The following is a 23,616-nucleotide window of genomic DNA, read 5'->3' on the forward strand; positions in this document are numbered from 1 at the left end:
AGGTCTATTTTTAACTCTCTGAGGAACCTCCACACAGTTTTCCAGAGTGGCTGCACCAGTTCACATTCCCACCAATGGTGCAAGAGGGTTCCCCTTTCTCCACGTCCTCTCAACATTTGCTGTTTCCTGCCTTGTTAATTTTCCCCATTCTCACTGGTGTGAGGTGGTATCTCATTGTGGTTTTGATTTGTATTTCCCTGATGGCCAGTGATGCAGAGCATTTTCTCATGTGCTTGTTGGCCACATGTATGTCTTCTTTGATGAAATTTCTGAAGAATCAGGATTTGAACCCAGATTTATTTGATTCCAAATTCAGAGTTTTCTCCCCAGGCCACTGACACTCAGTTCCCATCTGCAAAATAAATAGCATGAAATATATAGTCATCAGGCACTGCCAGAATAGACATTGTGCATCTGTGGGCTTATGCCAGGCAGACATCTTGACCCAGGAAATGTGGGGTATGCACATGTAGGGGATCCCAGGCCCGTGGCATGGGGGAGGATTTGCCTGTGGGTAGGATTGTGTTTCTTTTGTAAGCAGGGAGGCTGCTGGGTGCAGTGCGTGCTGCTCAGGCAGATGCAGGTGTGTCCCCTTTCCCTGCATACACATACACACACATGCACATGAAGACAGTAAGAACTATTTTGGAAAAAGGGCTTTCCTAGCTTTCTAGGTACCAATTTTCTCCCAAATTCGGAACCAAGTAGGCTTTCTGTTCGGCGAGTGAGTGCCAAGGCTTGAGCTTGCACCTGGCACTTGCCAAGGTAACAAGGAACTTCGGTCCCTGTGGTAGCCTTTAGATTGGCATGATGATCAGGAAGGCTCACTAGCTTGGGCTCTAATGGAAAGGAATTAGGAATGTTAGAACCCCACGTGGTCTGATGAGGTGCCTGGGCCTTACAGGCAGCCCTGGCTCAAAGCTCAAAGCTCTAAGGCAGTGTACTCAGAAGAGTGCTAAACAGCTGGGGCAGGTATCTTGCTCAAAGCTTTGGAGGCCAGGAGCAGAGGTCAGTGATTCCCTGAGGACAAGAGAGAGAAGGCTGCTGAAGCAGAGCCTGGGGGTGGGGAGCAGCAACAGGGCCAGTGAGGGTCTTTTCCCTGACGGGGCGAGATTGGTGGCCTGCCTGGGTTTCTGCCACTCACTGAGTTCTGGGCCGGTACCTGCCTCTTGTTTCATTTTTAAAATTACATGATTATATATACACAAGGTGAGGAAAATCTAAAGAGTATGAGAGTGTCTGATGAGAACAAAATCTGCTTATATCCCTCCTTCTGCTCCTGGCCCTGCTTCCAGGGATTACCATTTTAACCATATCTGTTTTCATTCTTCTACTCTCTACTGCCACCATAAAAGTACTCAGACATCTTTCTTGACTCCCCAACTTTGGGCTGTATCTCTGCAATGACAAGAGATGAGCATGTCACTGTTTCCCACCTCCCCTCCTGGGTTTGGTGGCTGTATGGCAGTGTGCATATTGTACCCCTGACACCCTAGTCTATTCATCCCTTGCACTACACACTTGAATACTCCAGCCTGGCCAGCATACTTCCATTCACATGAGACACCCACTTCCCAGACTTGTTGCATATGAGCATCTCTGTCTCCAGGCTCAGCTGTGAGTACCCCTGGGCACACACCATGCTTTCCACATGTGAGCAGCCCAGGCAGTAAGGAGCAACTGGATGCCTGTGGGGAACCAGTAGGTGTGTGCCTTGCTGTTCCACAGTTCTGCCCAAAGGCCAAGCTCACAGTGTCTCAATGGTCCCCAGGGCTACAAGAACACCCCCTCTAGAAGAGCCAGCTGGCCTTTCCCGGTGTTTGGCCACTGGGAGGTTGGAGGTTGGAGTGGGTGGTGTTGGGGCAACCTGGAGGCAGGGGGTTAGTAGAGCCCTCTCCCTTACCAGGCATGGGGGCTCTCTTTTTGTCCTTGTAGGAGGTGTTCCGGCAGCACCGAGGGCTGCAGCTTCTGGCCCTGGTGGAGGAGGTGCTGCCCCGCCACGGCAGTGGCCGCCACGGGGACTGGCACATCTCCCTGAGCAAGCCCAGTGAGAAGGAGCAGCACCTTCTAATGACCTTGGTGGGCGAGCAGGGTGAGCGGGGGCAGCATGCAGAAGGAAGGGCCCAGGGAGGCAGCATGAAGCCGGCACTGTTTCCTGAGGGCCACGGGAGGTCTGCAGAACCACAGGAAAGCATGCAGATAGGGCTCTGAACTTGGACCTCTAGGACAGCAGGATGAGGTAGTGGCTGGACCTCTAGTATAGGGCTCAACTGCAGTTGAACTGGAGTTCTGGAGAAGGGGTGGAGGGTGTGAGCGTCAGGATTAGGAGGAGAAGAGGTGTGGTTTCAGCACTGAGGGAGACGATGGGCACCGCATGCTGAGTTGTGGGCTGCAGAGGGGGCATGTTCAAAATGCAGCAGTATGGGGCTGTGGGAGTGACTGCCTGCTGTCCCACCTGCCACGTGGTGGGCATCCACTCAGTCCTTTTGAACGAGTTAGCCAGCAGAAAGCAAGCATAGGAGAGAGTGGAAACGCACACACCTTGAGGCCTTCCTGTGGTTGGGAGTGGGGAAGCAAGCTCCCAGAAGCTCAGGCCAGAGGCTGTCCCAGGGAGCTGGGGTCGCCCCAGGGCCAAGGGTGCACTGAAGATGATGTCTCCCCCCAGGGGTGATGCCCACTCAAGATGTCCTTTCCATGCTGGGTGACATCCGAAGGAATCTGGTGGAGGTAAGAGGGCAGGGACCTGCTCCCCTCTCATTCCTTAGAGCTCTGGGAGCAGAGGGTAGGAGATAGCCTGTGTGGTAGTGCCAGGAGCAGAAGACGGACTCTTGTTCTGGGCAGCTCCTCCTTTCAGTTCTCCTAAGACAGTTCCCATGGGAGAGACAGAGTGTGTAGGAACATGTACACACAACCGCAGTGTTTGCAAGATGGCTGGAGTGAGAGGGCCCAGAGGGGGTGGTGATCAGGACAGGACTCAGAGGGGAGGGGACCCCGAGGAGGATCTGGACTGGTGAGTGGGAGTCTTGTGGGTTGGTAGTGGGAGCAACCCCGTGTCTGGCCCAGGAACTGATCAGAGACCTGGTGGGGTGGGACAGCGTGATGCAGTTCCAGAAACCACAGGAGAAAGCATGACAGGCTTGGGCGTGCTTCAGAAGCCATCAGCTAGGCACTGTCTGAAGGGACAGGGCTCAGGCTCAGGAGACGGTCATGCCATCCTGAGAGGCAGCCCTGACCCAGGGCAGTTGGCCAGCTGCATGGCTGGGCCCTGAGATACGCACTGAGGAGCAGGCTGGCCACCCCTGTGGAGGGCTAAGTAGAGTCGGGGCCTGTGGGAGGGGCAGGCCCCCCTTGGTCCTCCTCCTTGGTCCTCTTGCTCCTTGTTCTACTGTATCTGAAAGGGAGGACTCGGGTTCCTCACCATCTTTCTTCAGGACAGCCACCGTGCCAGCTCCTCACTGTGAAACCCACCACCTGGCATCAGTCCTCCCCCTTCTCCAAGGCTCTGCAGTATTTCACAGCTGGGAGACATGAGCTGTGCATGACTGTGCGCCCCACCTCCTTATCTATCATGCGTAAGGCGGAAAGGTGGTTGGGCTGGCGGTTTGGGGTTTCTTGATAAGCACACTGAATGCTTACAGAGTGCCAGACTATGCTGGGTTCTCTCACCCAGCTCTCAGCGTCAGCCCAGGCCTCGTGAGGATTAAACAAGGTACCCCAAAGCGTACCATTGGTGCCCTATTTGAGAGGAGAGCTGAAGCCCAGAGAAGGGGGGTGGACTTGTCCGAGAATACACAGCCAGGAAGCGACAGAGCCAGGCTTTGGACCATGCCTGAATGATTGAAGAGCCCAGGCCTTTAAACACGATGCTGTCCTTGCTACCTGGTTACCAAGGGCCTTTCCAGTTGTAAAATTCTGGGGTCATGAACATGGCAGGGGGAGACAGGGTGGACAGGTAGAAACTTGGGCTGGCCTTGATCTTTTGCTCCCCCACAGAAACTCTTGGCTCTCCCCGCCCCTGGGTGTTCTAGCTTTACTGGACACTATTCAGACTGACTTGGTCTGGCAAATTTAGCAATTTCATTGGTGGTTGAACCAAGCAAAGATCTTTGATAACTTAAAAAGTCAGCAGACTTTTTTAAAATACTGGAAATAGGATGTTCAAAGACCCCCTGGAAGAGATGCATACTGGGCCTTAGATAGGGGAGCCCAAGGCAGAAAGGGAGGCTCCCAGGTCTCTGTACTGGGAGCTAGTAGACGCGACCCTCACCCTAGCACCTGTCATCTGACAAGGGTGACCCCTCCCCTTCCCTGCTCTCTGCTCGAGATGCTGATTTGTGGAGAGAATGCCTGCCTCACCTCAGGTGGGCATAGCAGCCTCTAGGCCTGAGAAGGTGGCCTACCCACGACAGCTTGCAGTGTGGCAGGGGTACTGGCAGCCAAATGCTGCTGGTGACCACCTGCTTTTAGTGGGAAAAGGGTCCTCCCTAGCTTCCTAGCTGAGAGTCTGGTGGTGGCCAAGGATGTGGACTGTCCCCAGCATCCCAGTCTACACTATCTATAGCCCATAATGGTCAGAATGATGCCAGAATACCTCCATGTCCAAGGTGGAAGCTTGTTTCAGTAGTGGAGCGAGACTTCTGCCCCAGCAGAGACAGGGTCAGGGCAGAACCATAGCCAGGATGGGAGGGGAGGTCGGGAATGGAGACATGGGATTGAGACTTGGGGCTGCCCTCTGGTGAACAGATAGAAACAGGGATAGTGCCCCAGGCCAGCACAGGTCCAGGCCTCTGAGGCAGTGTAGTCAGGAGTATGCCAGCCTCCTGTCCTGAGCCCAGGACCTCAGCTGAGGAAACTGGCCTGTCCCACCCCCAGATTGGCATCCAGAACTACTCCACTACAAGCAGCTGCCAGGCACGGGCCAGCCAAGTGCGCAGCGACTACGGGACGCTCTTTGTGGTGCTGGTGGTCATCGGTGCCATCTGTGTCATCATCATCGTGCTGGGCCTGCTTTATAACTGCTGGCAGCGCCGGCTGCCCAAGCTCAAACACGTGGTGAGCATAGGGTCACATCCCACCAGAGGGTTTGGGTAGGAGGTGGTGCCCGTGGAGGAGAGGGTACCCAGCAAGTCCAGTCATCTGAGACTCCGTGTCTTCACGTGCAGGTGAGGTGGCGGTAATTGTCCTGGGATGAGGTAGTCCAAGTACAACTGCTTATCCAGAGCCTGGCACCCAATTTGTCCCTCATGTCTGCAGGGCACCAGCCCTGACAGGTGCTAGAGCTACAGTGCAGAGGCTGTTGGAAGGATCAGATGATGTCAGGGGGGCCACCGGTTGTTCAGTGCAGAGGACCATGAGGAGTTTGGTTGTGAGAACAGAACAGAAGGGAGCTGGCATCTGTCAAGGGACCGCTGGAGGCCGGGGCGGGGGTGTCCCTGTGCAGGGTTTCACAGACCAGGGAAGGAGCCATGCGCGTGGCTCGCTGTTCGGGTGGGCGGGGGCCCGGCCGCGGTGCTCGGCCAGCCGCCCGCTTCCCCACCGCAGTCGCACGGCGAGGAGCTGCGCTTCGTGGAGAACGGCTGCCACGACAACCCCACGCTGGACGTGGCCAGCGACAGCCAGTCGGAGATGCAGGAGAAGCAGCCCAGCCTGAACGGCGGCGGGGCCGTCAACGGTCCGGGAGGCTGGAGCGCGCTCATGGGCGGCAAGCGGGACCCCGAGGACTCGGATGTGTTCGAGGAGGACACGCACCTGTGAGGTCGCCCGCTCGCCCGCAGCTCCGGGCCGCCGTCCCCCGCGGCCGGTGCCCTCGCCCCGCTGGGCTTGCGCCGGGAGGGGCCGGGCGGACCCGGAGCGCACTGCCGCGCCCCCGCTCCCGGCCTCGGCCCTCGGCGCGGGGCCTCCCGCTTCCCACCGGCTCGCGGAACAGTCTCGGCACAGCCCTCCCCATTCCCACCTGACGGCCCCAGGGGCCGCGCCCCGGGACCCCCATTAAAGCCGCCCGGAGACCACGCCGGGCCCAGCCCGTCAGCCTGCCCGCCTCGTTCTTGCTCCGGGGCGCGGGGGGCGCGGGGGGCGGGCGGCCCGGGTTGGTCCTCCCGGCGCCAGGTGCCGCTGCGGAGCGGGGCGGGGCGGGGCGGGGCGGGGCGGGGCCGCGTGTGTTTACATCCGGCCGGGGCGCGCCGCCGCCTCCTCCTCCGCCGCCGCCGCCGCCTCCTCCTCCTCCGCCGCCGCCGCCTGAGGTCGTTCGGCCCGGGTCCGCGCCGCCGGCACCATGGACACCAGCGACCTCTTCGCCAGCTGCAGGAAGGGGGATGTGGGCCGAGTGCGGTGAGGACCCCGCGGCCCGGGGGTGCGGGGTGGGAGGGGCGCCCTCCGGCGCCGCTGGCCCCCCGCGTGCAGCGGACCGGCTCGGACGGGCGCGCGCCTCCGGAGCCCGACCAGTCGCGGACGGCCCCCCAGGAGCGCCTGGGCGCCCGAGCGGGGCCTTCCGACCGGGGTGCGCCGGGACGCAGCGCCCGCGCGGGTTTGCTCCTGGGGTCCGCGCGGGCTTCTGAGGGAGAGCGCTGCCCCGGAGCCCCGGAGCCCCGGACGAGTGAGCGGAGACGAGGGTCGCCCTCTGAGCTTACAGAACCGGGAGGTCAGACCCCGGGGGGCCAAGGACTCCAGACTCGGCCCGTTCCACGGATGCGCTCAGGGCCCGGCACGCTGGGAACACGTAGGACCCAGAATCAACCTCTGATCCCCGGGGATTCGGAAACTCCTAAATGCGGTTAAGGCAAATCTGGCGCTGAAATCGCCGTAAAACAGGGAGTGAGGGAGGGCCCATTTGGGTGTGGGGCACCTCACTTCGTGGGCCCTTCCCTCCCTGCTCCCTGGCTCTGACCCACCACTTGCTCCCTTGGGCTGGTCCCAGGCTTCCCAACTCCCACAGCATCCCTGGCCCCTCCCCAGCATCAGATCTCACCAAGGACTTAGCTGATAACCCCCAAAGCTGAGTGCAACTGAAGAGCACTCCCAGTCCAACTTGGACATCTCACCCAGGCTTCCTGCCCTCAGTGATGGCTTCATCACCATCCGTGATGATCCCCCTCACCTGCCACATCCCATCAGCTACCATGTCTCCTGACTTCTGCCTTTTGAATCTTCTCACTGCTCTTCATGCATCCACACCAGCAGGACACCTGTAGAAGCCTTCTCCTTGGTCTCCCTATGTCCAGTCTCCCCTATCCAGTCTGCTGGCACAAGCAGCCAGGGGGCTGTGGGAGAAGCCCTAAACCCCCTCCTCTCTCACGGATGCCTTCAGGCCAGCTCTGGGCTCCTGCTTCTGAGGTTCTCCATTTCCCTTAGGAGTTCTCCCCTCAGCACCGTGTCTACCTGTGTTGGTCCCTTTGGTTGAATGCCTTTCCTGCTCTGGCCTGCCTGCCACCTGCCCTCACATAGGGGAGAGACCTCTCTCAGCCAAGATCGATGTTTTCTCTCTTTCTCCGTTCTGTGGGTCTCCTCTCACAGACCGCGAACCTGTCCTGACTCAGACACTGCTCTCCTCCCTGCCTAGGTACCTGCTGGAGCAACGGGACGTGGAGGTGAATGTGCGGGACAAGTGGGACAGCACCCCCTTGTGAGTGCCGGGTGGGTGGGTGGTCATGGCAGGTGTGTGTGTGGGGGTGGGGCCTTCAGGCCTCATAACAGCCTCCCATACTCCTCCTTTCCCCCCCCTCAGGTACTACGCCTGCCTCTGTGGGCATGAAGAGCTAGTACTTTATCTTCTGGCCAATGGTGAGAGAAGGAGCCGGGGCTCTGTATGCGTGTGTGCATGCATGCATGCGTGTGTGTGTGTGGGGGGGGTTGCATTTGCAGACACTCTCAAGTCCTGTCCTTTCTTCACCGCTATACACACCCAGTCAGCAAGTACTGTGGGTTCTACTTTTGGAACCTGTTTTCTTATGTCCACTTCCCCATCTCCACAGCCACCACCCAGCCCAACTATAGCTCTCTGCCCAGCCCCAAAGCCAGCCTCCTCTGGTCTCCTGTCTGCCCCTTTTGCCCTACCTACAGTCCATGCTCCATATTGCAGCCTGATGGGTCTCACGAGTCTGATAGGCTTAAAGTTCCCCAAGACCTGCCATTTGCATTTAGCATAAAACTACACTGCCTTGCCAGTCTTTGTGCTTCTAAGTGAACTGCTCTTTCCCCTCTGGCCTCACCTCTGTTGGCTCCCCCATGTGCTCACGCTTCCAGCCACACTGGCCTCTCTGGTGCTCTCGCATTCCAAGTTTGCTTCTACCACAGGGTCTTTGCACTCACTGTTCTTCCTATTTACATTGCTGTTTCTCAGATCTTTGCATGGCTGACTTCCTCATTCCATTCAGGTCTCTGTGTGTTGTCACTGACACAGTGACCTTCTTTGGCCTCCCTGTGTGGCAGCCACAACCACTTTGCCTTGCTTTCTTTTTCTTCATAGCACCTGACATCATTTGTTAACATGTTCATTGTCCACCGCCACACTGGAGGATCGGTTAGTCAGGACTGGGATGTGTGTTTATGGCTGTGTCCGGGGCCTAGAGCAGAGTGGTCTCTGAGCCTGCTCTGTTTGTGGTCTGTGGTACCAAGACATGCCCATGTGCCCAGGCCCTGGCAGAGAAGATGCTGGTGTCAGAGTGGGCCCAGGATAATTTGGCAGGCGCTCCGAAGTCCAGGGCTGGGCCCTACACGTGGGAAGGTTGCAGGGGGAGAGATTAGGATTTCCCCCCAGACCCTGTCCCTGCCGCAGTGTACATGTTCCCGAGCCTGCTGACTGGCGAGCCCTGCTGCCCCCAGGAGCCCGCTGTGAAGCCAACACCTTTGATGGGGAGCGCTGCCTCTACGGGGCACTGAGCGACCCCATCCGCCGGGCCCTGCGCGATTACAAGCAGGTGACAGCCTCCTGCAGGAGGCGGGACTACTACGATGACTTCCTGCAGCGGTGAGATGGGGTGCAGGGCTGGGTGTGCATGGGGTAGGGCTGAGGACCCTCCTGCAGGGTTGGGGGAAGGGCCTGCTGAACACCTGCTCCGCTTGCTCCTCCCCAGGCTCCTGGAGCAGGGCATCCATAGTGACGTGGTCTTTGTGGTGCACGGGAAGCCCTTCCGGGCACATCGCTGTGTGCTGGGTGCACGCAGTGCCTACTTTGCCAACATGCTGGACACCAAATGGAAGGGCAAGAATGTCGTGGTCCTTAGGCATCCACTGGTGTGTCCCTCCCAGGGGCAGGTGGAGGGACAGCAGGGAGCTTATGCTGGGTGGCCGCCTCTGACCTTCCCTCCTGGTCTCCCTGCCTGCAGATCAACCCCGTGGCCTTTGGGGCCCTGCTGCAGTACCTGTACACAGGTGAATCTCTGAGCCTGCGGGACACTGGCAGGGAGGGGGTTTCTGTCCAGCAGAAACGGGGGCCTTGGGCCCCCCTTGTACCTCCTGGAACTTGTGCCCTGCAGCGTGGGGCTGTTCTAGCTGCCTCCTGGGTGGGCTGGGAAACAGCAAGCTGGAGGGTCTACTCAGGAGGAGCTTGTCCCACCTACACACCAAGTCCCCTTCCATCTGTCCTGGGGCCTATGGAAGTCAGGCAGTGGCTCTTGAGGGGGCAAACCAAGGCAGGAAGGAGATCTGGGAGCCTTGGTGCTGGGGACCACAGAGAGCTCCTCTCGGGCCCTGAGCTTCCTGTGTCTCCCCTAGGCCGCCTGGACGTCGGCGTGGAGCATGTTAGTGACTGTGAGCGCCTGGCCAAGCAGTGCCAACTGTGGGACCTGCTCAGCGACCTGGAGACCAAGTGTGAGAAAGTGTCTGAGTTCGGTGAGTCCAGGCTTGGGGTCAGGGTGTCGGGCAGGAACCAGCAGCCCCCGGGCCCTGCAGCTGTATTGTCCCCTCCACAGTGGCTTCCAAGCCAGGCACGTGTGTGAAGGTGCTGACCATCGAGCCCCCGCCGGCAGATCCCCGGCTTCGGGAGGACATGGCCCTGCTGGCCGACTGCGCCCTGCCCCCGGAGCTCCGTGTAAGCACAAGGAGGGTGGGGCCCCATGTGGACGTGGCCATGGTAGACAAGCCCCGCGCCTGGCTCCATCCTTGGGCTGGAGCCAGTCCCTTTCTCTGAGCCCACTTTACTTGGGTCGTTGTCACACTTCAATTTGCAAATGGGGCTGCAGGCCATCCCTCCAGATCGAGCTAGACTAGACCTGTGGCTAGGACTGGCTGCTCTCCTGTGTCCCACCTGCTCCAATGGTGTCTCTTCCTTCATCTCCCAGGGTGATCTCGGGGAGCTGCCCTTCCCTTGCCCCGACGGCTTCAACAGCTGTCCTGATGTCTGCTTCCGGGTGGAAGGTTGCAGCTTTCTCTGCCACAAGGTGCCGTCCCTTACCGCCCCCCCATCCCCGCCCCCTTGCCTTATGTCCCCGGCCAGCTCTGGGGACAGGCACTGGCCCCCACCCTTCCTTAGCCCAGCCTCCCCCAGGCCTTCTTCTGCGGCCGCAGCGACTACTTCCGGGCCCTGCTGGACGACCACTTCCGAGAGAACGAGGAGCTGGAGGCCTCAGGCGGCCTCCTGGCCATCACTCTCCATGGCATCTCGCCTGACATCTTCACCCACGTGCTCTACTACATCTATAGTGACCACACAGAGGTGCGGAGCTCGAGCAGGCTGTGTGCGCTGGGCTAGGGGGTGTGACCATCGGGACAGGTGTGCAGCCGGGTCGCTCCGGGGCTTCAAGGGAGTGCCTGTGTCCTGCTCTGCTCTGTGGGGCTGGTCTGCTCTGCTCTGAGGTTGGAGAGGAAGCATGGGACGCGTTTGGGTTTTTCTTTCAGGCAGAGGGGACCTTGGTTGGTTCCAGAACAGGAATGAGTGGCAAGAGCCACATCATGAGCACATGACACTTGGGATTTAATATGAGCTACCTGGGGTCCCCAGGTCCTCGGTTGGAGGGTGGGTAGGGAGAGTAACCCTGAATTACCACAACAGTGGGGAGCGCCGCGCCTCCTGCCTCTGGATTGCTGTCCATTTCCAGGGTTCTGGATTTCTGTCTCCTGTGCTTTTGCTTCCCTGGGTCTTCAACTGGCCCAGAGCATCCTCAGAGCATGGGTGACATGGGCAGCAGTAACTGCTGCCGAAGGTGTGCTGTGTGTGTGTGTGTGTGTGTAAAAGGCCCCATGATAAAGAGACCCCCCCCAAATACAATCACATAAAGGAGAGAGATGTTTGCTCTCCTTCACGTCTGAAGTGAGTGCGCCAGGACAGGTGACCTGCGGGGACCCAGGTTATCCCCTCCATCTTGTCACCCTGACATGGCCTGGGGGCAGTCAGCAAGCCTTCTCTGAGGACTAGGTGTCAACATCGTGCAGAAATGAGTGGGTATGGCTGTGTCCCACTCTGTATTCATTACGAAACACAGAGTGGGCTGGACCTGGTCCACAGCACCTGAGGAGGTGTCCTGTGCATCTGGATATTGGATATTGGGGTGCAGGCTGACTCACAGCTTAGGAGGAAGAATAAAATGAAACACACTGTTTCCTTTGTCATAGGCCAGGTGGAGGCCACACCCACCGTTCTCCTGTGGCCCAGGAGAGAACTCACTTAGTGGCCGTACTTGCCAAGCAGGCAGGTGGGGCTGTGTGGCCTCTGTCAGGAGTGGGGCCTGGGGGACAAGCTGGGCTGTGATGTCAGCCTGTGTTCACCTCACATGGTCCCCATTTGTAAGCCTAGCAGCCTCTCTACGTGGGCACCCTTCCCGGCCTCCATTCCTCCTGCAGCATAGCTCAGCTCTGGCCCCTGCCACCCGGGGTCCATGTTCCCCCGCTCCCTGCCACACTCCTGCGGGAGCTTTGCCATTGAGGACAGTATGTAATGGCTGTAAGTGTGGACTTGGGCTCCTAACCTGGTTTGACGCTGGGTTAGCTGCTCACAAGCTGTGTGACCCTAGGCTGGTTCCTCAGTGGCTCTGTGCCTTAGTCTTCCCCTTCTAGAAAGTGGGGATGGTGATAGTTGTGGTCTTTTAAGGTCTTGTGCAGATGGATGTGTGTCACAGGTGGAGCCCAGCCTGAGTAAGCAGTGCGTGTGGCTTGGATGTGCTCGAAGAGGTCCTGCCTGCCCTGTCTCCAGCCTCTCCCTCTGCCCGTCCAAAGTCTGGATGGGAGCCGAGCCTGAACCTGTGGTCTCTCCGAGCACAGGGTCCAGGTGTAGGTGGAAGGGAGCCGGTAAAGAGTTACTCTGCTGCCTTGGGGGGGGGGGGGTTCCTGCCTCAGTTTGGAAAAGCATCTTCTGTTTTCTGACAACAGAGGCAGGCATGGTTGTACTGCCCAGAGAGGAAACTGAGGCACACAGAAGTGAAGTGACTTGCCTGGGTCCCACAGCTAGGATTTCAGAGTGTGGGTCTGTGTGCTTCACAGCTCAGCTTCTCTCTCCTGGTTAAGGGCCTAAGGTGTGGGAACCCGTCTCTGCCAAGCTCTCTGGTCCCACGGATGCCTGCAGCAATCTGGCTGGGCTAGGGGGTGTGACCATCGGGACAGGTGAGGCCTGTCACCCTGAGGCCTGAGAGGGAGCTCCTGCCCTACCTGCAGCCTCCACCATCTCCCTAATAGCTCCCAGCCTTGCTGCTAGGGCCCCGAGTGGTCCCCGGTGACCTTGCGGCTCATCCTCCCCTAACCCCTTCGTTCACTGCAGCTGCCCCCCGAGGCGGCCTACGATGTGCTGAGCGTGGCCGACATGTACCTGTTGCCTGGCCTGAAGCGGCTCTGTGGCCGCAGCCTGGCCCAGCTGCTGGATGAGGACAACGTGGTGGGGGTGTGGCGCGTGGCCAAGCTGTTCCGTTTGGCGCGCCTCGAGGACCAGTGCACTGAGTACATGGCCAAGGTCATCGAGAAGGTGGGCCTGGGGCAGCCGTGGTGGGTGGGGCAGGCTGAGGGCAGCCGGCCGGCGTGCTCTGAGCTGGCCTGTCCACAGCTGGTGGAGCGGGAGGACTTCGTGGAGGCCGTGCGGGAGGAGGCGGCGGCCGTGGCTGCCCGGCAGGAGACGGACTCCATCCCGCTGGTGGACGACATCCGCTTCCATGTGGCCAGCACGGTGCAGACCTACAGTGCCATCGAGGAGGCGCAGCAGCGGCTACGAGCACTTGAGGACCTGCTGGTGTCTATTGGCCTGGACTGCTGACTGTCGGCGTGTGGCACGGGCGGGCAGCTGTGTGTGTGCTTGCACGCATGTTCCTTGCTCCCTGGAGGAGGGTGTCCTGGTGGGCTGAGGGGGCTCTGTGGGGTGCCCCTCCCCCAGCGTGCCTGGGGCCCCAGGAGAGGGTCAGGATGAGCCCCCTCCCAACACAAACCAGCCCCCCGAGGCCCTGGGGCTGAGCACCACTCAGGGACACCTGGGGTGGGGGTCTCTTAGGACCTCCCTTCCCCGAGCCCCTCCACACCCCCGTTCTCCTGGCCCTGGCTTGTTTGCTTCCAAGCCAAGCCCAGCAAGCAGGCTTCTCCCAGGCACAGAGCTGGCCCATGGGGAGCAGAAGAGTCTTTGTGTGGCAATAAAGCTTGAATTCACTGTGAGAGCCTGAGCCTGTGTCTGGGGCGGGGTGCAGGTGCAGGGGGCCAGGGAAGAGCTCTAGATTCGGAGCCCCTTATCCATCGGTGCCCAGCAGGGGCTCCTCGGGGGCTGGGTGTGGTGGGGGTTCTGAGTAGGGGCCTTGAGACTCCCCAGCTGGGCCCAGCCTCTCCAGCCGTGGGACTCTCCCCCTTCCCCTCCAGCACAGCTTTTGCCATGTGAAGTCCGACACACCCACCTGCCCTCAGTGGTCCTGGGGGAGGTTCAGTGGGAGGCTGACCCAACCACCATAGAGGCCGTTCCTCCTCAGACCGGGCAAGGACTGGCTTCTGAGCCAGACATATTTCTAGCACTCATTTATGAGCACCCCCTGCACACCAGAGGCCGTTCATCTAGCGGTGGAGCCTCCCCACCAGCACCTGCGTTTTATGGCTGCGAAGACCCAGGCTGGGCTGTTGGCAGGGCCAGGGGGAGAGGCCCTGGTCAGCCCTGTGGCAGCAGCTTGCTCTGCAGCTCCAGGGGGAGGGCCAGGGAGGAGTGAGTGGGAGTGGAGGGTAGGAGGGGGCCCAGTGAGCCCAGCTGGCCCTAGCCTGGCTCCCTCCACTCCTCAGCCCACTGGCGGCTGGCCATGGAGAGTCTCGTGCCAGGAGCAGCTGAGGACTGACCTCTTGTCTTCTCTCAGCCCCCGGCCAGCCTCCTTCCTGGGGAGGCCTCCTGGCCTCTGCCACGGGAGCTATGACATTATCAGGAATGTTAGGTGGCCATCTCCGGATGCCCTATAGGCTGTCCCCCGACCTGAGGCCCAGGCAGCAAGCGTCTGAGGCCTGTCCCATTCTGCCCTAGGAACAGCACTGGGTGTCCTGCCGTCTGTGCCTTACATGTTCATCAGTTCTAGAGTTTCTGGGATCTCCTTTTCCCCTCTGCATGTCCTCCATGTTGGTCTGGCAAGTGGCTCCCATGGGGGAAGCAGTAAGGTGGGATGGGTGAACAAAGTAGCAGCAGGCAGGGAGGTGATTGGCATGGGGGTGGGGGAAGGGGACGTGGACGGCAGGGCCTGCTGGGTGGAGGGCAGGGTCTGGGCATGGGCCTGGGAGCCTGAAGAGCCTCGGAACGAGACCCAGGGAGGTCATCATGGCCAGAGCCCAAGCCACCCCGGGACCAGAGTTCCTACCCCAGCTCTGCCTTTTCCTCCCTGGTCACAGCTCCATGCCTTGGTTTACCCAGCTATAAATTGGGGTGACTCTGATAGTGCCTCCCTTTTGGCTTGGGGCATTAAAAGTGAGCTCCGGCTACTTGTGAAGGGCCCTGCACTGGCCTGGGTGGGGGCAGGGGGCGCAGTAAGCTGGTATTTGTGAAATGCTGGGCTCCACCCAAGGTGTGGAGGGAGGGGCAAGGAAGGTGAGGAAGGTGAGGAGGGCGAGGCAGGGGCTGACTTGCAACTTTGCAAGGTCACTGCTTGCCTTGGGCACCCAGACTTCCTGGGTGGGGCCAGGCTGGTGGCCTAAGAGCCACACACACTAACTCCACGGGAGGCAAGGTATATATAGTAAGAGGTTTAAACATTAAAAAAGGGTTTTTAAAAAAATTATGATGCTTTTTCTTTTTTTAAGATAGATACTGGGGACAACAGTGAACTCTATAGAAACCCATCTCTCTCTTTTTTTTTTTACAGCTGTTATTTGAAATCGTGCTTGTTTTAGAATAGATTGTAAGTAAAAACCTAAGTGAGGCGGTTTAAGAGCGAGTCCTCTGGAAGTGGTACCTTAGCAGGTCACCGAGAGAGTGGCAGTGAGGTGCACCTGCTAGGGAGGCAGTGGATCTGGAGAGTCACCACCCCCAGGACCGTGGTCCCCTCAGCCCCACGGCTGCAGGGGCATTCGCCAACTACACCACACCTTCCTCATTTTTTCAGCTACATGTGGCCTAAGGTGGGGAAAGGCCTTCTGTCTGAAGGTGTTCAGGGCGGTGTTGCAAACAGGAAACAACAGGAAGGGCACCCGTGAGCCCAGTGGGGAAGGAAATGATGGTAAGCTTCCTGTGGTCGGGGGGCTGCTCAGGCAGCCTCAGTACATGCAGGGGGAAGCTGGGGGCTGTTCAGCCTGCCTTGAGGTGCCCCCCGCAAGCCCGGGCTTAGAAACACGGCATGCTTCCAGAGCAAGAGTTGAGGGTTTCATCTGATTTCTGTGTCGTTTTCATAGTGTGGCTGTATTGCATTTAGAATCAAAAAGGACATCTGTCCTCAAGTAACAACTTTAATTCATTCCTGCTGAATGGAAAAATAGGTCCATGAATTCTATTGAGAAACACATGCATTCTATCCCAGCTCAAGTTATTTGCACATTTTTCACAGACAAAATAAGCACCACATGGCTTTGTACTAAGAGGTAAGGAAGGGACGGCTTGTCAAGGCCCCAGGGAGAGAGGGAGCCATGGCGGTAGGGGCAGGGGCCGGGTCAGTTAGGTGCTGTGTACAGAGTTGTGCTGGAGCTGGGAGAAACATCAGGATCCCTGAGCCTGTCTTTATTTAAAAGGCTGCTATTTGGTTCATCATGCTTTTTTTTTTTTTTTCCATTACTTTTAATTTAAATCACATAAAAGTATGGTCTTGTTCATTAAGATTCCTGGTGCCCCATTTACATTGTGTCCAAGACAAGTGCCTTACTTGCTTCCCCCTGGTCCTGGTCCTGACCCAAACAGTCATTACACAAGGCAGGTCTGTAATAAAAATAGAAAATACTTTTTCACCCATCCTATAAAATCTTCCCCACTTGCAAAAAATAAAAATTAAAAGAGAGTGAAAGCTTTGCATATGTTCTTTCGTTCACCTAGAGAACCGCATACGCCTTAATGTCCCATTCATGGCAGTGGATCGAGGAGCCCCGCTGGGGACCAGGCTGCCATTGGGCACTGGCATCATACGGGCAGGTGTGCTCTTGCCAGGCCTAGGGGCAGCCTTAATCCCTGAGTGAACATTTTGAAGGCATAACGATTTCTGACTTGGGCAAAGTCTGAAGGGCAGGCCTCAGAAGAAAGGACTTCTGGGGCCCTCAGGCTTCTGGGAGCTTCTACCTTGGAGCCGGGAAGCCACCCTCAGGCAACAGCAGGCCCTACTGGTGGTTTAAGATCTGAGCATTGCATTGGCGCTCTGTCCCTGGGGCTGTGTCGCCCACCTTCCTTCTCTGGGAGGGAGTGGGGTCTCCTGCAGCACAGTCTCAGACACTGGGCTGGAGCTCACACTCTGCACTGGCTTTGAGCCAATCACTCCATCCCTCAGAGCCTGTTTCCTGAGCAGTCTGAACGAGCAATACTACCAACCACCCAAAAGCTCAAGTAGAAATTCCATGGGGGCGCCCACGAGGAAGCCTCCACTAGGAGAGGCAGCTCAACTAGGGTCAGCTTCAGAGTGAATTTTCATTCTTCCCTGGAGGATCTAAGAGGAACAGTGTGGGGCATACTCTGTAAGCTTTTCTGATCTGCAGCATTTTGGAGATATGCATGTGTTCCTCATGTTCCCTCTGGATCCCTTGGGCCTCAAGGGTCACCAGACCTTGTTGATGTTACCTCTTCAGTAGCCACCAATCAGGGCTCTGGCTCACCTCCAGCTCATTCTCACCCCCTGTTGGCATCTCCCAGGCAGATACTGACCCTGGCACTCCCATCCTTGAAAGGCTCCAGCACATGCACTTGGTCCTCAGATACCCTCCTACCCTGAGCCTGTCCTGTTTTGTGGGCACCTGGCCCGCCTCACAGCCTCCCATGCATTTAGCTGTGGCCATGCCATCCGGTTCTAGATGTGATCTGACACACTAAGGGCAGTCTCTGGTTTATTCCTTGAAAGATAGGTGCCTGCCCCTTTCCTTTCTTCCCCTCCTGTAGGCTGGAAGGAGGGCACAGTGGCAGGAGCTGGAGCAGCCTTTTTTGGGCCATGTCCTTGAGACTTCCCCTACAGTGAGAGGAGAGGGAAGGAGGGAGGAGAAAGAGGCCAGGCTACCCCTTCCTGCTAGCTTCCATTTTGGTCATGGCTGTGTCCTCTACCTGAGGTCACAACCTGACAAGTGGGCCCCCTCCTGCAGGGGCAGCACTCTGTGTTGTACCGACAGCCCCTCCAGTCAAGGCTGTGGGCTCTTTGTGGCTGGTCCTGACACTACACCCACCCAGTGGACCCCTGCACTACACTATCTTCAGTTGAGTGCTGCTATTGATGCCAACCTGAGGTCCTTCCACCCTCAAGTCCTGCCCTGAGCCCTCTTGCCTTGCAGGATCTGTGCACCCCACTCCTGCTCATCTTTCCGCTCTCCCAGAGGGGTGCTTCTGGGCTGGTCACTATGCTTTCATCGCTCCTCCCTCTGCCCCACAACTGTTAGGCACTGGAGTGGCAGGTTTGTGTCCCTCTGCCCTCATTTTGGAGGGCAGTCCCAGGGACTGCATCCTGCCCAGTGTAGCAAGCCTTCCGTCCCTCAGCCCCTCCCTCCCTCATTGGACAAGTTTGGAGACCACGGGCCTAATGTAAGCACACACCCTCCTGCAGCTCAGTTCTGGTGGAGGGACAGAGCTACTGAACAGTCAAGCAGAAGTCAGATCATGTCAGATGGTAATAATGTGCCAGGGATATGGAAGGTGGGGAAGGAGCCAGGGTGCCTGTGCTGGTTCTTGACTGGGCGGTTAGGAAAGGCCTCTGAGGTGTCCAGCAGGGAGGCTGGCGAGTGGGGGCCAGTGGACACAGCAGGAGGAAGATGAAGGCAGGGAGGCCACTGGCTAGGCGGGTTGTGAGTGAGAAGGGCTACCTCTGACTCACTTAACACCCCCTCCTGGGGCTGTGTGGGCAGGGCTGCCAGGGCACCCCCTGAGGAGGGTGCTGTCGCCATCTGGTGGGAGGGAAGGCAACAGCAGTGGGGCCAGAGGGAAGCGTCATGTAGCCCTACCCTGGAGGCGGGGCTGACTGTGGGACACAGGAGGGGAAGAGGATGTGCAGAGCCCTGGCTCAGCAGCAGGAGAGCTGAGATGGGCAGAGGATGGAGCCGCCTGGGCTGGGCATTAGCCCGGGAGTCTAGGGCTGGGGGACTAGGGTGGCCAAGTCCGTGGGAACGGAGGAGGGAAAATAAGGTCCCCGGGGAACCATGGCTTGGATCAGATGACTGGCTCAGCACAGACAACAGTAAGGTCCCACAAGAGGGTCTGCTGTTCTCTGTACAGGGAGCGTTGTAGTCTCAGGCAGACAGACGACACCACCATGCAGAAAACATCTGTTTTATTCGGATTAGCTGTGGCATACATGGTTCCTTTGATAGTTCTGAACCCATCACGAGTCCCCGTAATGGTACATATGTAGGGATGCGGCTGAGCTGCAGAGACAATAACTGGCAAACTGCTTAGAAAATCATGGTGACCCCAAAGGGTTTATGTTAGTGATTGGTGAAAGAAAAGGTAGTGTGGGACCTTGCCCCGGGTGCAGAGCAGAGCTGGTGGGTTTTCCTGGCATCCTTTGGGGCTCTCACTGGGTGCCCGTGGCCATCCGCCCCCCTCCCTGAGAGGAGCTGTACTCCCCTTCCCACCGCAGGTGGCATCAAGGCCTAGGAAGACCATCGGGCGTGAACCTCATTTCCCTACGGACCAGCACGGCCTCCGAGTTCCAGGGGAAGGGGCTGCGTCTGCCTCCCCACAGGTCCGTTCCCCGGGCAGGGCTCGGGTCAGCCGCATCTCCTGGTGCCTGAAGGCCGGGCCACGACCTTGTCGTGGTGAAGCATAGCTTGGAAGCTCTGAGCGTCAGCGTGGAGCATGAACTCAGCTGGAGGCTTGTACGGCTCCCCGGGACGGGCGGGCCCGCGGCCGCGCTGTGGCCCCTCGTGGGACTCCGGACACAGCTGGTGTCTGGCCCCCACACCTTCCTGCTCCCACTCAGCAGGTGGCACAGCAACGTTCCGCCCCTCCTGCATTAGGAGACAGTCCTGCCTCCAAATAGTTCTTTTTAACACAGCAATTTTTTGACCCTTAACCAGACCTGTAGATGGGACTGAATTCGTCTCTGTCAGAGCTTTCATAGAAATAAATTCATGCATCCGAATGATTCCTGGTCAAACCACGTGCCTGCTATTTAATTTGGGAAGTGGCCGAGCCGGCAGGTGCTTCTGGAGCGGTGGCAGGGGCAGGAGGCACGGCGATTGCAGGGTCCGGGCCAGCACAGCCCTGGGCGAGAATTCCAGATCTGGCTTCAGGGGCGTCTTGAGGTCTGGGGCCTTTCTGGGTGGCATTTCTGCTTTCCCTCTGCTGAGGAGCAGAAACATTCACACGGAGGCCCGTTTGAACAGGCAGGGGCTGACCTCCTCTCTCAGGGTGTTTTTTACATTTTTCTCCTCCAAGGAGGAGCCAGAGAAGTCAGATGGGGCCATGAGGGCCTCTCCCTGTGGGGCCGTGGGCCCCGACCCCCACTAGAGGGCCAGGAGAGCACAAATCTCGGCCCCCAGGCCGGCATGACTTTCCACTGGGGGCCAGGGTCCGACCACCGGAGAAGGACCAGCTCTGGGCTATACTGTGCTGTGGCGAGGGCCCCTGGAAGGAGAGCCAGAGGGCCTCCCGTCTCTGGGGACCCAGAGCAAGCCCCAGAACAACAGGGTGCGGTGAAGCCCCCACTCCCAGCCTCCAAGGTCACAGAGGGCCTGGCAAGGGAGCGGCCGCCTCACCGGAGCCTGGAGGCCCCCGACTGCACCCTGTGGGCTGAGCAGGTGCCCCTTAGCAGTTCCACCCCCACCCGGGGTCCTGTCTGCCCCCAAGGAGCCTCGTGAGGTAACAACAGTCCCGTGTGGAAGTGGAAGTCCTCCCACAGTGGGCTGTGAGCCCCATTTATTGCTGGTGCCAAGGGCGGGCAGGCTGGGGTTGGCACCTGACAATGGCAGGTCAGGCGCTGCCGGGCCCTCTGCTGGCAAAGGTTGGCCCCTGCCAGCCTCGCGGCCCATTCTGCTGTGGTCTCTGGGGCCTGCAGCCCTGGGCTGGGCCACTGGGCCGGGACTCTCCTCTTTTGCCACCAGAGGTAGCTGTGCCCCCAGCACAGAGGCTTCCAGGGTGGCCATGGGCCCAGGCAGGCCAGGACAAAGACGGGCCTGTCACCGCCCACTGTGGGGGCCCCGGGGCCCTGCTTACAGGGGCTGCACCCTAGCGCCTTGACACAGGGCCCTGCGGCTGGCCCGTCCCCGTCCTGGGCGGGGGCATCGGGCTGCAGTGCCTTCAAGCCTCCGTTGGTCCCACCCACCCACCCAAATAATCTCTGCTTTAGAATATACATTATATATTAGACACTTCACCTTCAACACAACTGCCCTCTCATAGTGTTGGGTAAAAGTAGTCTCGCCAGGAAAGGCAGCCTCTGAACACGTAAAGCACTCGGTGGGCAGTGGCAGGCGGCCCGGCAGGTTGGAGGGGTTGCCTGCCTGTACTCCTTCTGGGCCAAGCCTCATCCTGTCCCGCAGTCCAGCTCCAGGCCAACGAGGAGCTGATGTGGGTCATGGGTGGCTCCTCGGGCCGAGGGGGTCCCAGGCAGTTCCTGGGCATCGGAGGGCACATGGGTGTGCCCAGGGGGGCTGCCACCTGCCACCTAGTCCCACGGCAAAAGGCCACGGAGCGGGGCCAGGCGGGGAGGTCCTGGAGTGGGGGCCGGAGCGGAGGGCATCAGGGAGGCTCCTCCAGTTATTGCAGTCGGGTGTCTGAGGCACACCAGGAATTGCTGGGAGCCTCGTGGGGGCCAGGAAAGGCAGGGCAGAGGCTTGCTCGGCTTGAAGGACGTCTGAGCACATTCCCTCCCTGGGACACTGCCTGGGACCCTGCTCTGTTTTTGCATAAAGTGTCTACCCCTTAACGTAGATCCAGGAGCAGACAGGATGTCTTCTTTTTTTTTTTTTTAAGTACATTGTGCTAGGGATTCCTCCAATTTGTGATGTCCTCCCCCCTCCCCCTGGCGAGCCACAGGTGAGAAGCCCACCTCTGCCTCCTCTGCCCACTTCCCCGACCGTGGGCCGGCCACGCAGCCGCTGTGCTCAGGGTGGGGACCCCGTTCCCGCCGCCGCCCCTATCCTTTGGGAGACCCACATGTTTATTTCGCGGAAAACGGAGTTGGTCACTTCAGGAAGCTCTTTGTGGAGGACGTGGTAGGCACCTTCATAAATCTGCAATCAGGAGAGACAGGGAGTCAGGGCCACGGGAGGTGACAGGTGCAGGTGGGGAGGCCCAGGCAGCACAGCCAGTGCTCCAGGCCTGCCACCTCCCCATCAGGCCTGAAGGCTCCCTTCTTTACGTTGTCGTTGCCTTTGGATCAGATGATGATTCAGATAAATTTAAATGTCCCAACATGTTCTAGCACTCCCTTTCTTAAATCAACTCACACCCTCCCTTGACTGTCTTTCTCTCTCCAGCGATGGCCACGTCTGTGCCGTTCTCTGTCTACACATCCCCGCCTTCCATCTGGTGCTAGCTTATTCCAACCTGACTTTCACTCCCCCAACCCTCAGCGAGTGTCCTTGGCACAGACTCCAATGACCCTCATGGCACAATAACTGGGAAACACCTTGCTTTCATATGATTTGACTTCTCAGCTTCATTCAAAAGTTGACCAGAGTTCACCTTCTAGAAACACTCTCCTCTTGTGGTTTGCACGGCTCTTTACCCTCCTCCTCTTCTCCGTGCCTCTCTAGCAGCCCCTTCTCAGTCTATGGGGGCGCCAATGACCTTTGTAGGCTGGTGTGGCCCACAGGCCTGGCTGTGGCCCTCCTCCCTCCCTGGAGTAACCTCGTTCGGTCTCGTGGTTTTAAAACCACCCACGTGCTGGTGACTCAGGAATTTATATCTCCAGCCAGACCTCTCTCTGAACTCTAGATGTGTATATCTGCCGGCCTATTTGCCATTTCCAGTGGGACTACTAATAGGCACCACCAAATTTCCTTATTTTTAATACTGTGGTAAAAAATATTAGCCTAAAAGTGGCCATCTTAATCATTTTTAAGTGCACAGTTCAGTAGTGTTAAGTATGTTCACATGGTTGTGCAATAGATCTCTAAAACTTTTTCATCTTGCAAAACTGAAACTCTGGCCCGGTTAAATCCCCTCTCGTCATTCCCTGCAGCCCTGGGCAACCACCATTCTACTTTCTATTTCTATGGTTTGGATATTTCATACAAGATAGAATCATACAGTACTTTTTCTTTTGCAATTGGCTTATATCATGGAGCATAATGTCCCCAGGGATGCATGTTGTGCATGAGTCAAAATTCCATTCACTTTTAAAGCTGAATACTCTTCGCATCGTTGGTCCAGACCACACTTGATTTATCCACTCATCCATTGATGGATACCTGGGCTGCTTCAACCTGTTGGCTGCTCTGAATAATTCCTCTATGAATGTTGACTGTGTGAGGATCTTTTAGAGATTCTTCTTTTCTTTTTTCTTTTCTTTTTTTTCTTTTCTTCTTTTCTTTTCTTCTTTCTTTCTTTCTTTCTTTCTTTCTTTCTTTCTTTCTTTCTTTCTTTCTTTCTTTCTTTCTTCCTCTTTCCTTCCTTCCTTCCTTCCTTCCTCCCTTCTACCCCCCTTTTTTTGAGAGAGAGAGAGCGAGAGAACATGGGGGAGAGGCAGAAGGAAAAGGAAAGAGAATCTCAAGCAGGCTTCATGCTCAATGCAGAGCCTGATTCAGGGCTTAATCTCACGTCCCTGGGATCACGATCTGATCTGAAATCAAGAGTCAGATTCTTAACCGACTGAGCCACCCAGGCGCCCCGGTCTTTTTCCGAATTCTAAAGGGACTCAAAATGGAATTCTCAACGTTCCCCAGATCTCTCTCCCAGTGTCACCCATCTCAGAGTAGCGGGTCTCGTCTCGTCACTGGTGAGGCCCAGCCCCGGGGCTCACCCTGGTCACTCTGTCACCGTCCCTCCCAGCCGCCTCTGCCCTCCACTTTTGTCTCCACATGGCAGCTGCCAGGGCGCCTGGAGAGCTGAAATCAGCACATGCCACTCTCCAGCTGCAGACGCTTCAGTGGCTCCTCAGGGAACCGAAACAAGTCCTGACTCTCCAGGGACACAGGCCA

The 23,616-nt window shown here is 58.0% G+C and overlaps 3 protein-coding genes across 9 annotated transcripts in view; 2 read left to right on the forward strand and 1 right to left on the reverse strand.

The window, feature by feature from the left end:
- Nucleotides 1-6,027, forward strand: part of PODXL2 (podocalyxin like 2) — a 38,273-nt gene extending 32,246 nt beyond the window's left edge. The window contains exons 6-9 of the mRNA XM_038565255.1: nt 1,936-2,092; nt 2,666-2,727; nt 4,873-5,052; nt 5,542-6,027. Coding sequence (XP_038421183.1) covers nt 1,936-2,092; nt 2,666-2,727; nt 4,873-5,052; nt 5,542-5,754 — 612 coding nt within the window. The 3' untranslated portion in view covers nt 5,755-6,027. The remainder of the gene's footprint in view (nt 1-1,935; nt 2,093-2,665; nt 2,728-4,872; nt 5,053-5,541) is intronic.
- A 159-nt stretch (nt 6,028-6,186) lies between these two features.
- Nucleotides 6,187-13,557, forward strand: ABTB1 (ankyrin repeat and BTB domain containing 1). 5 transcript variants are annotated; one of them, XM_038565456.1, is made up of 12 exons: nt 6,187-6,327; nt 7,556-7,618; nt 7,721-7,776; nt 8,818-8,962; nt 9,069-9,228; nt 9,321-9,366; nt 9,709-9,825; nt 9,906-10,024; nt 10,275-10,373; nt 10,466-10,648; nt 12,683-12,883; nt 12,962-13,557. In XM_038565456.1, the coding sequence occupies exons 1-12, from the start codon at nt 6,272-6,274 to the stop codon at nt 13,166-13,168; spliced, it is 1,452 nt and encodes a 483-aa protein (XP_038421384.1). In that variant the 5' UTR covers nt 6,187-6,271; the 3' UTR covers nt 13,169-13,557. The 5 variants fall into 5 exon arrangements, with proteins under 5 accessions (XP_038421384.1, XP_038421385.1, XP_038421387.1 ...); XM_038565457.1 differs by having other exon boundaries at nt 10,481-10,648; XM_038565459.1 differs by having other exon boundaries at nt 6,195-6,327; nt 7,556-7,583.
- Nucleotides 13,558-18,783: 5,226 nt separating this feature from the next.
- MGLL (monoglyceride lipase) overlaps nt 18,784-23,616 on the reverse strand; it is a 114,586-nt gene continuing 109,753 nt past the window's right edge. For all 3 annotated transcript variants that reach the window (XM_038565463.1, XM_038565461.1, XM_038565462.1), the window contains one exon: nt 18,784-21,705. In XM_038565463.1, coding sequence (XP_038421391.1) covers nt 21,577-21,705 — 129 coding nt within the window. In that variant the 3' untranslated portion in view covers nt 18,784-21,576. The remainder of the gene's footprint in view (nt 21,706-23,616) is intronic.

This window comes from Canis lupus, chromosome 20 (assembly GCF_011100685.1).
Source record: "Canis lupus familiaris isolate Mischka breed German Shepherd chromosome 20, alternate assembly UU_Cfam_GSD_1.0, whole genome shotgun sequence".
Classification (NCBI taxonomy): domain Eukaryota; kingdom Metazoa; phylum Chordata; class Mammalia; order Carnivora; family Canidae; genus Canis; species Canis lupus.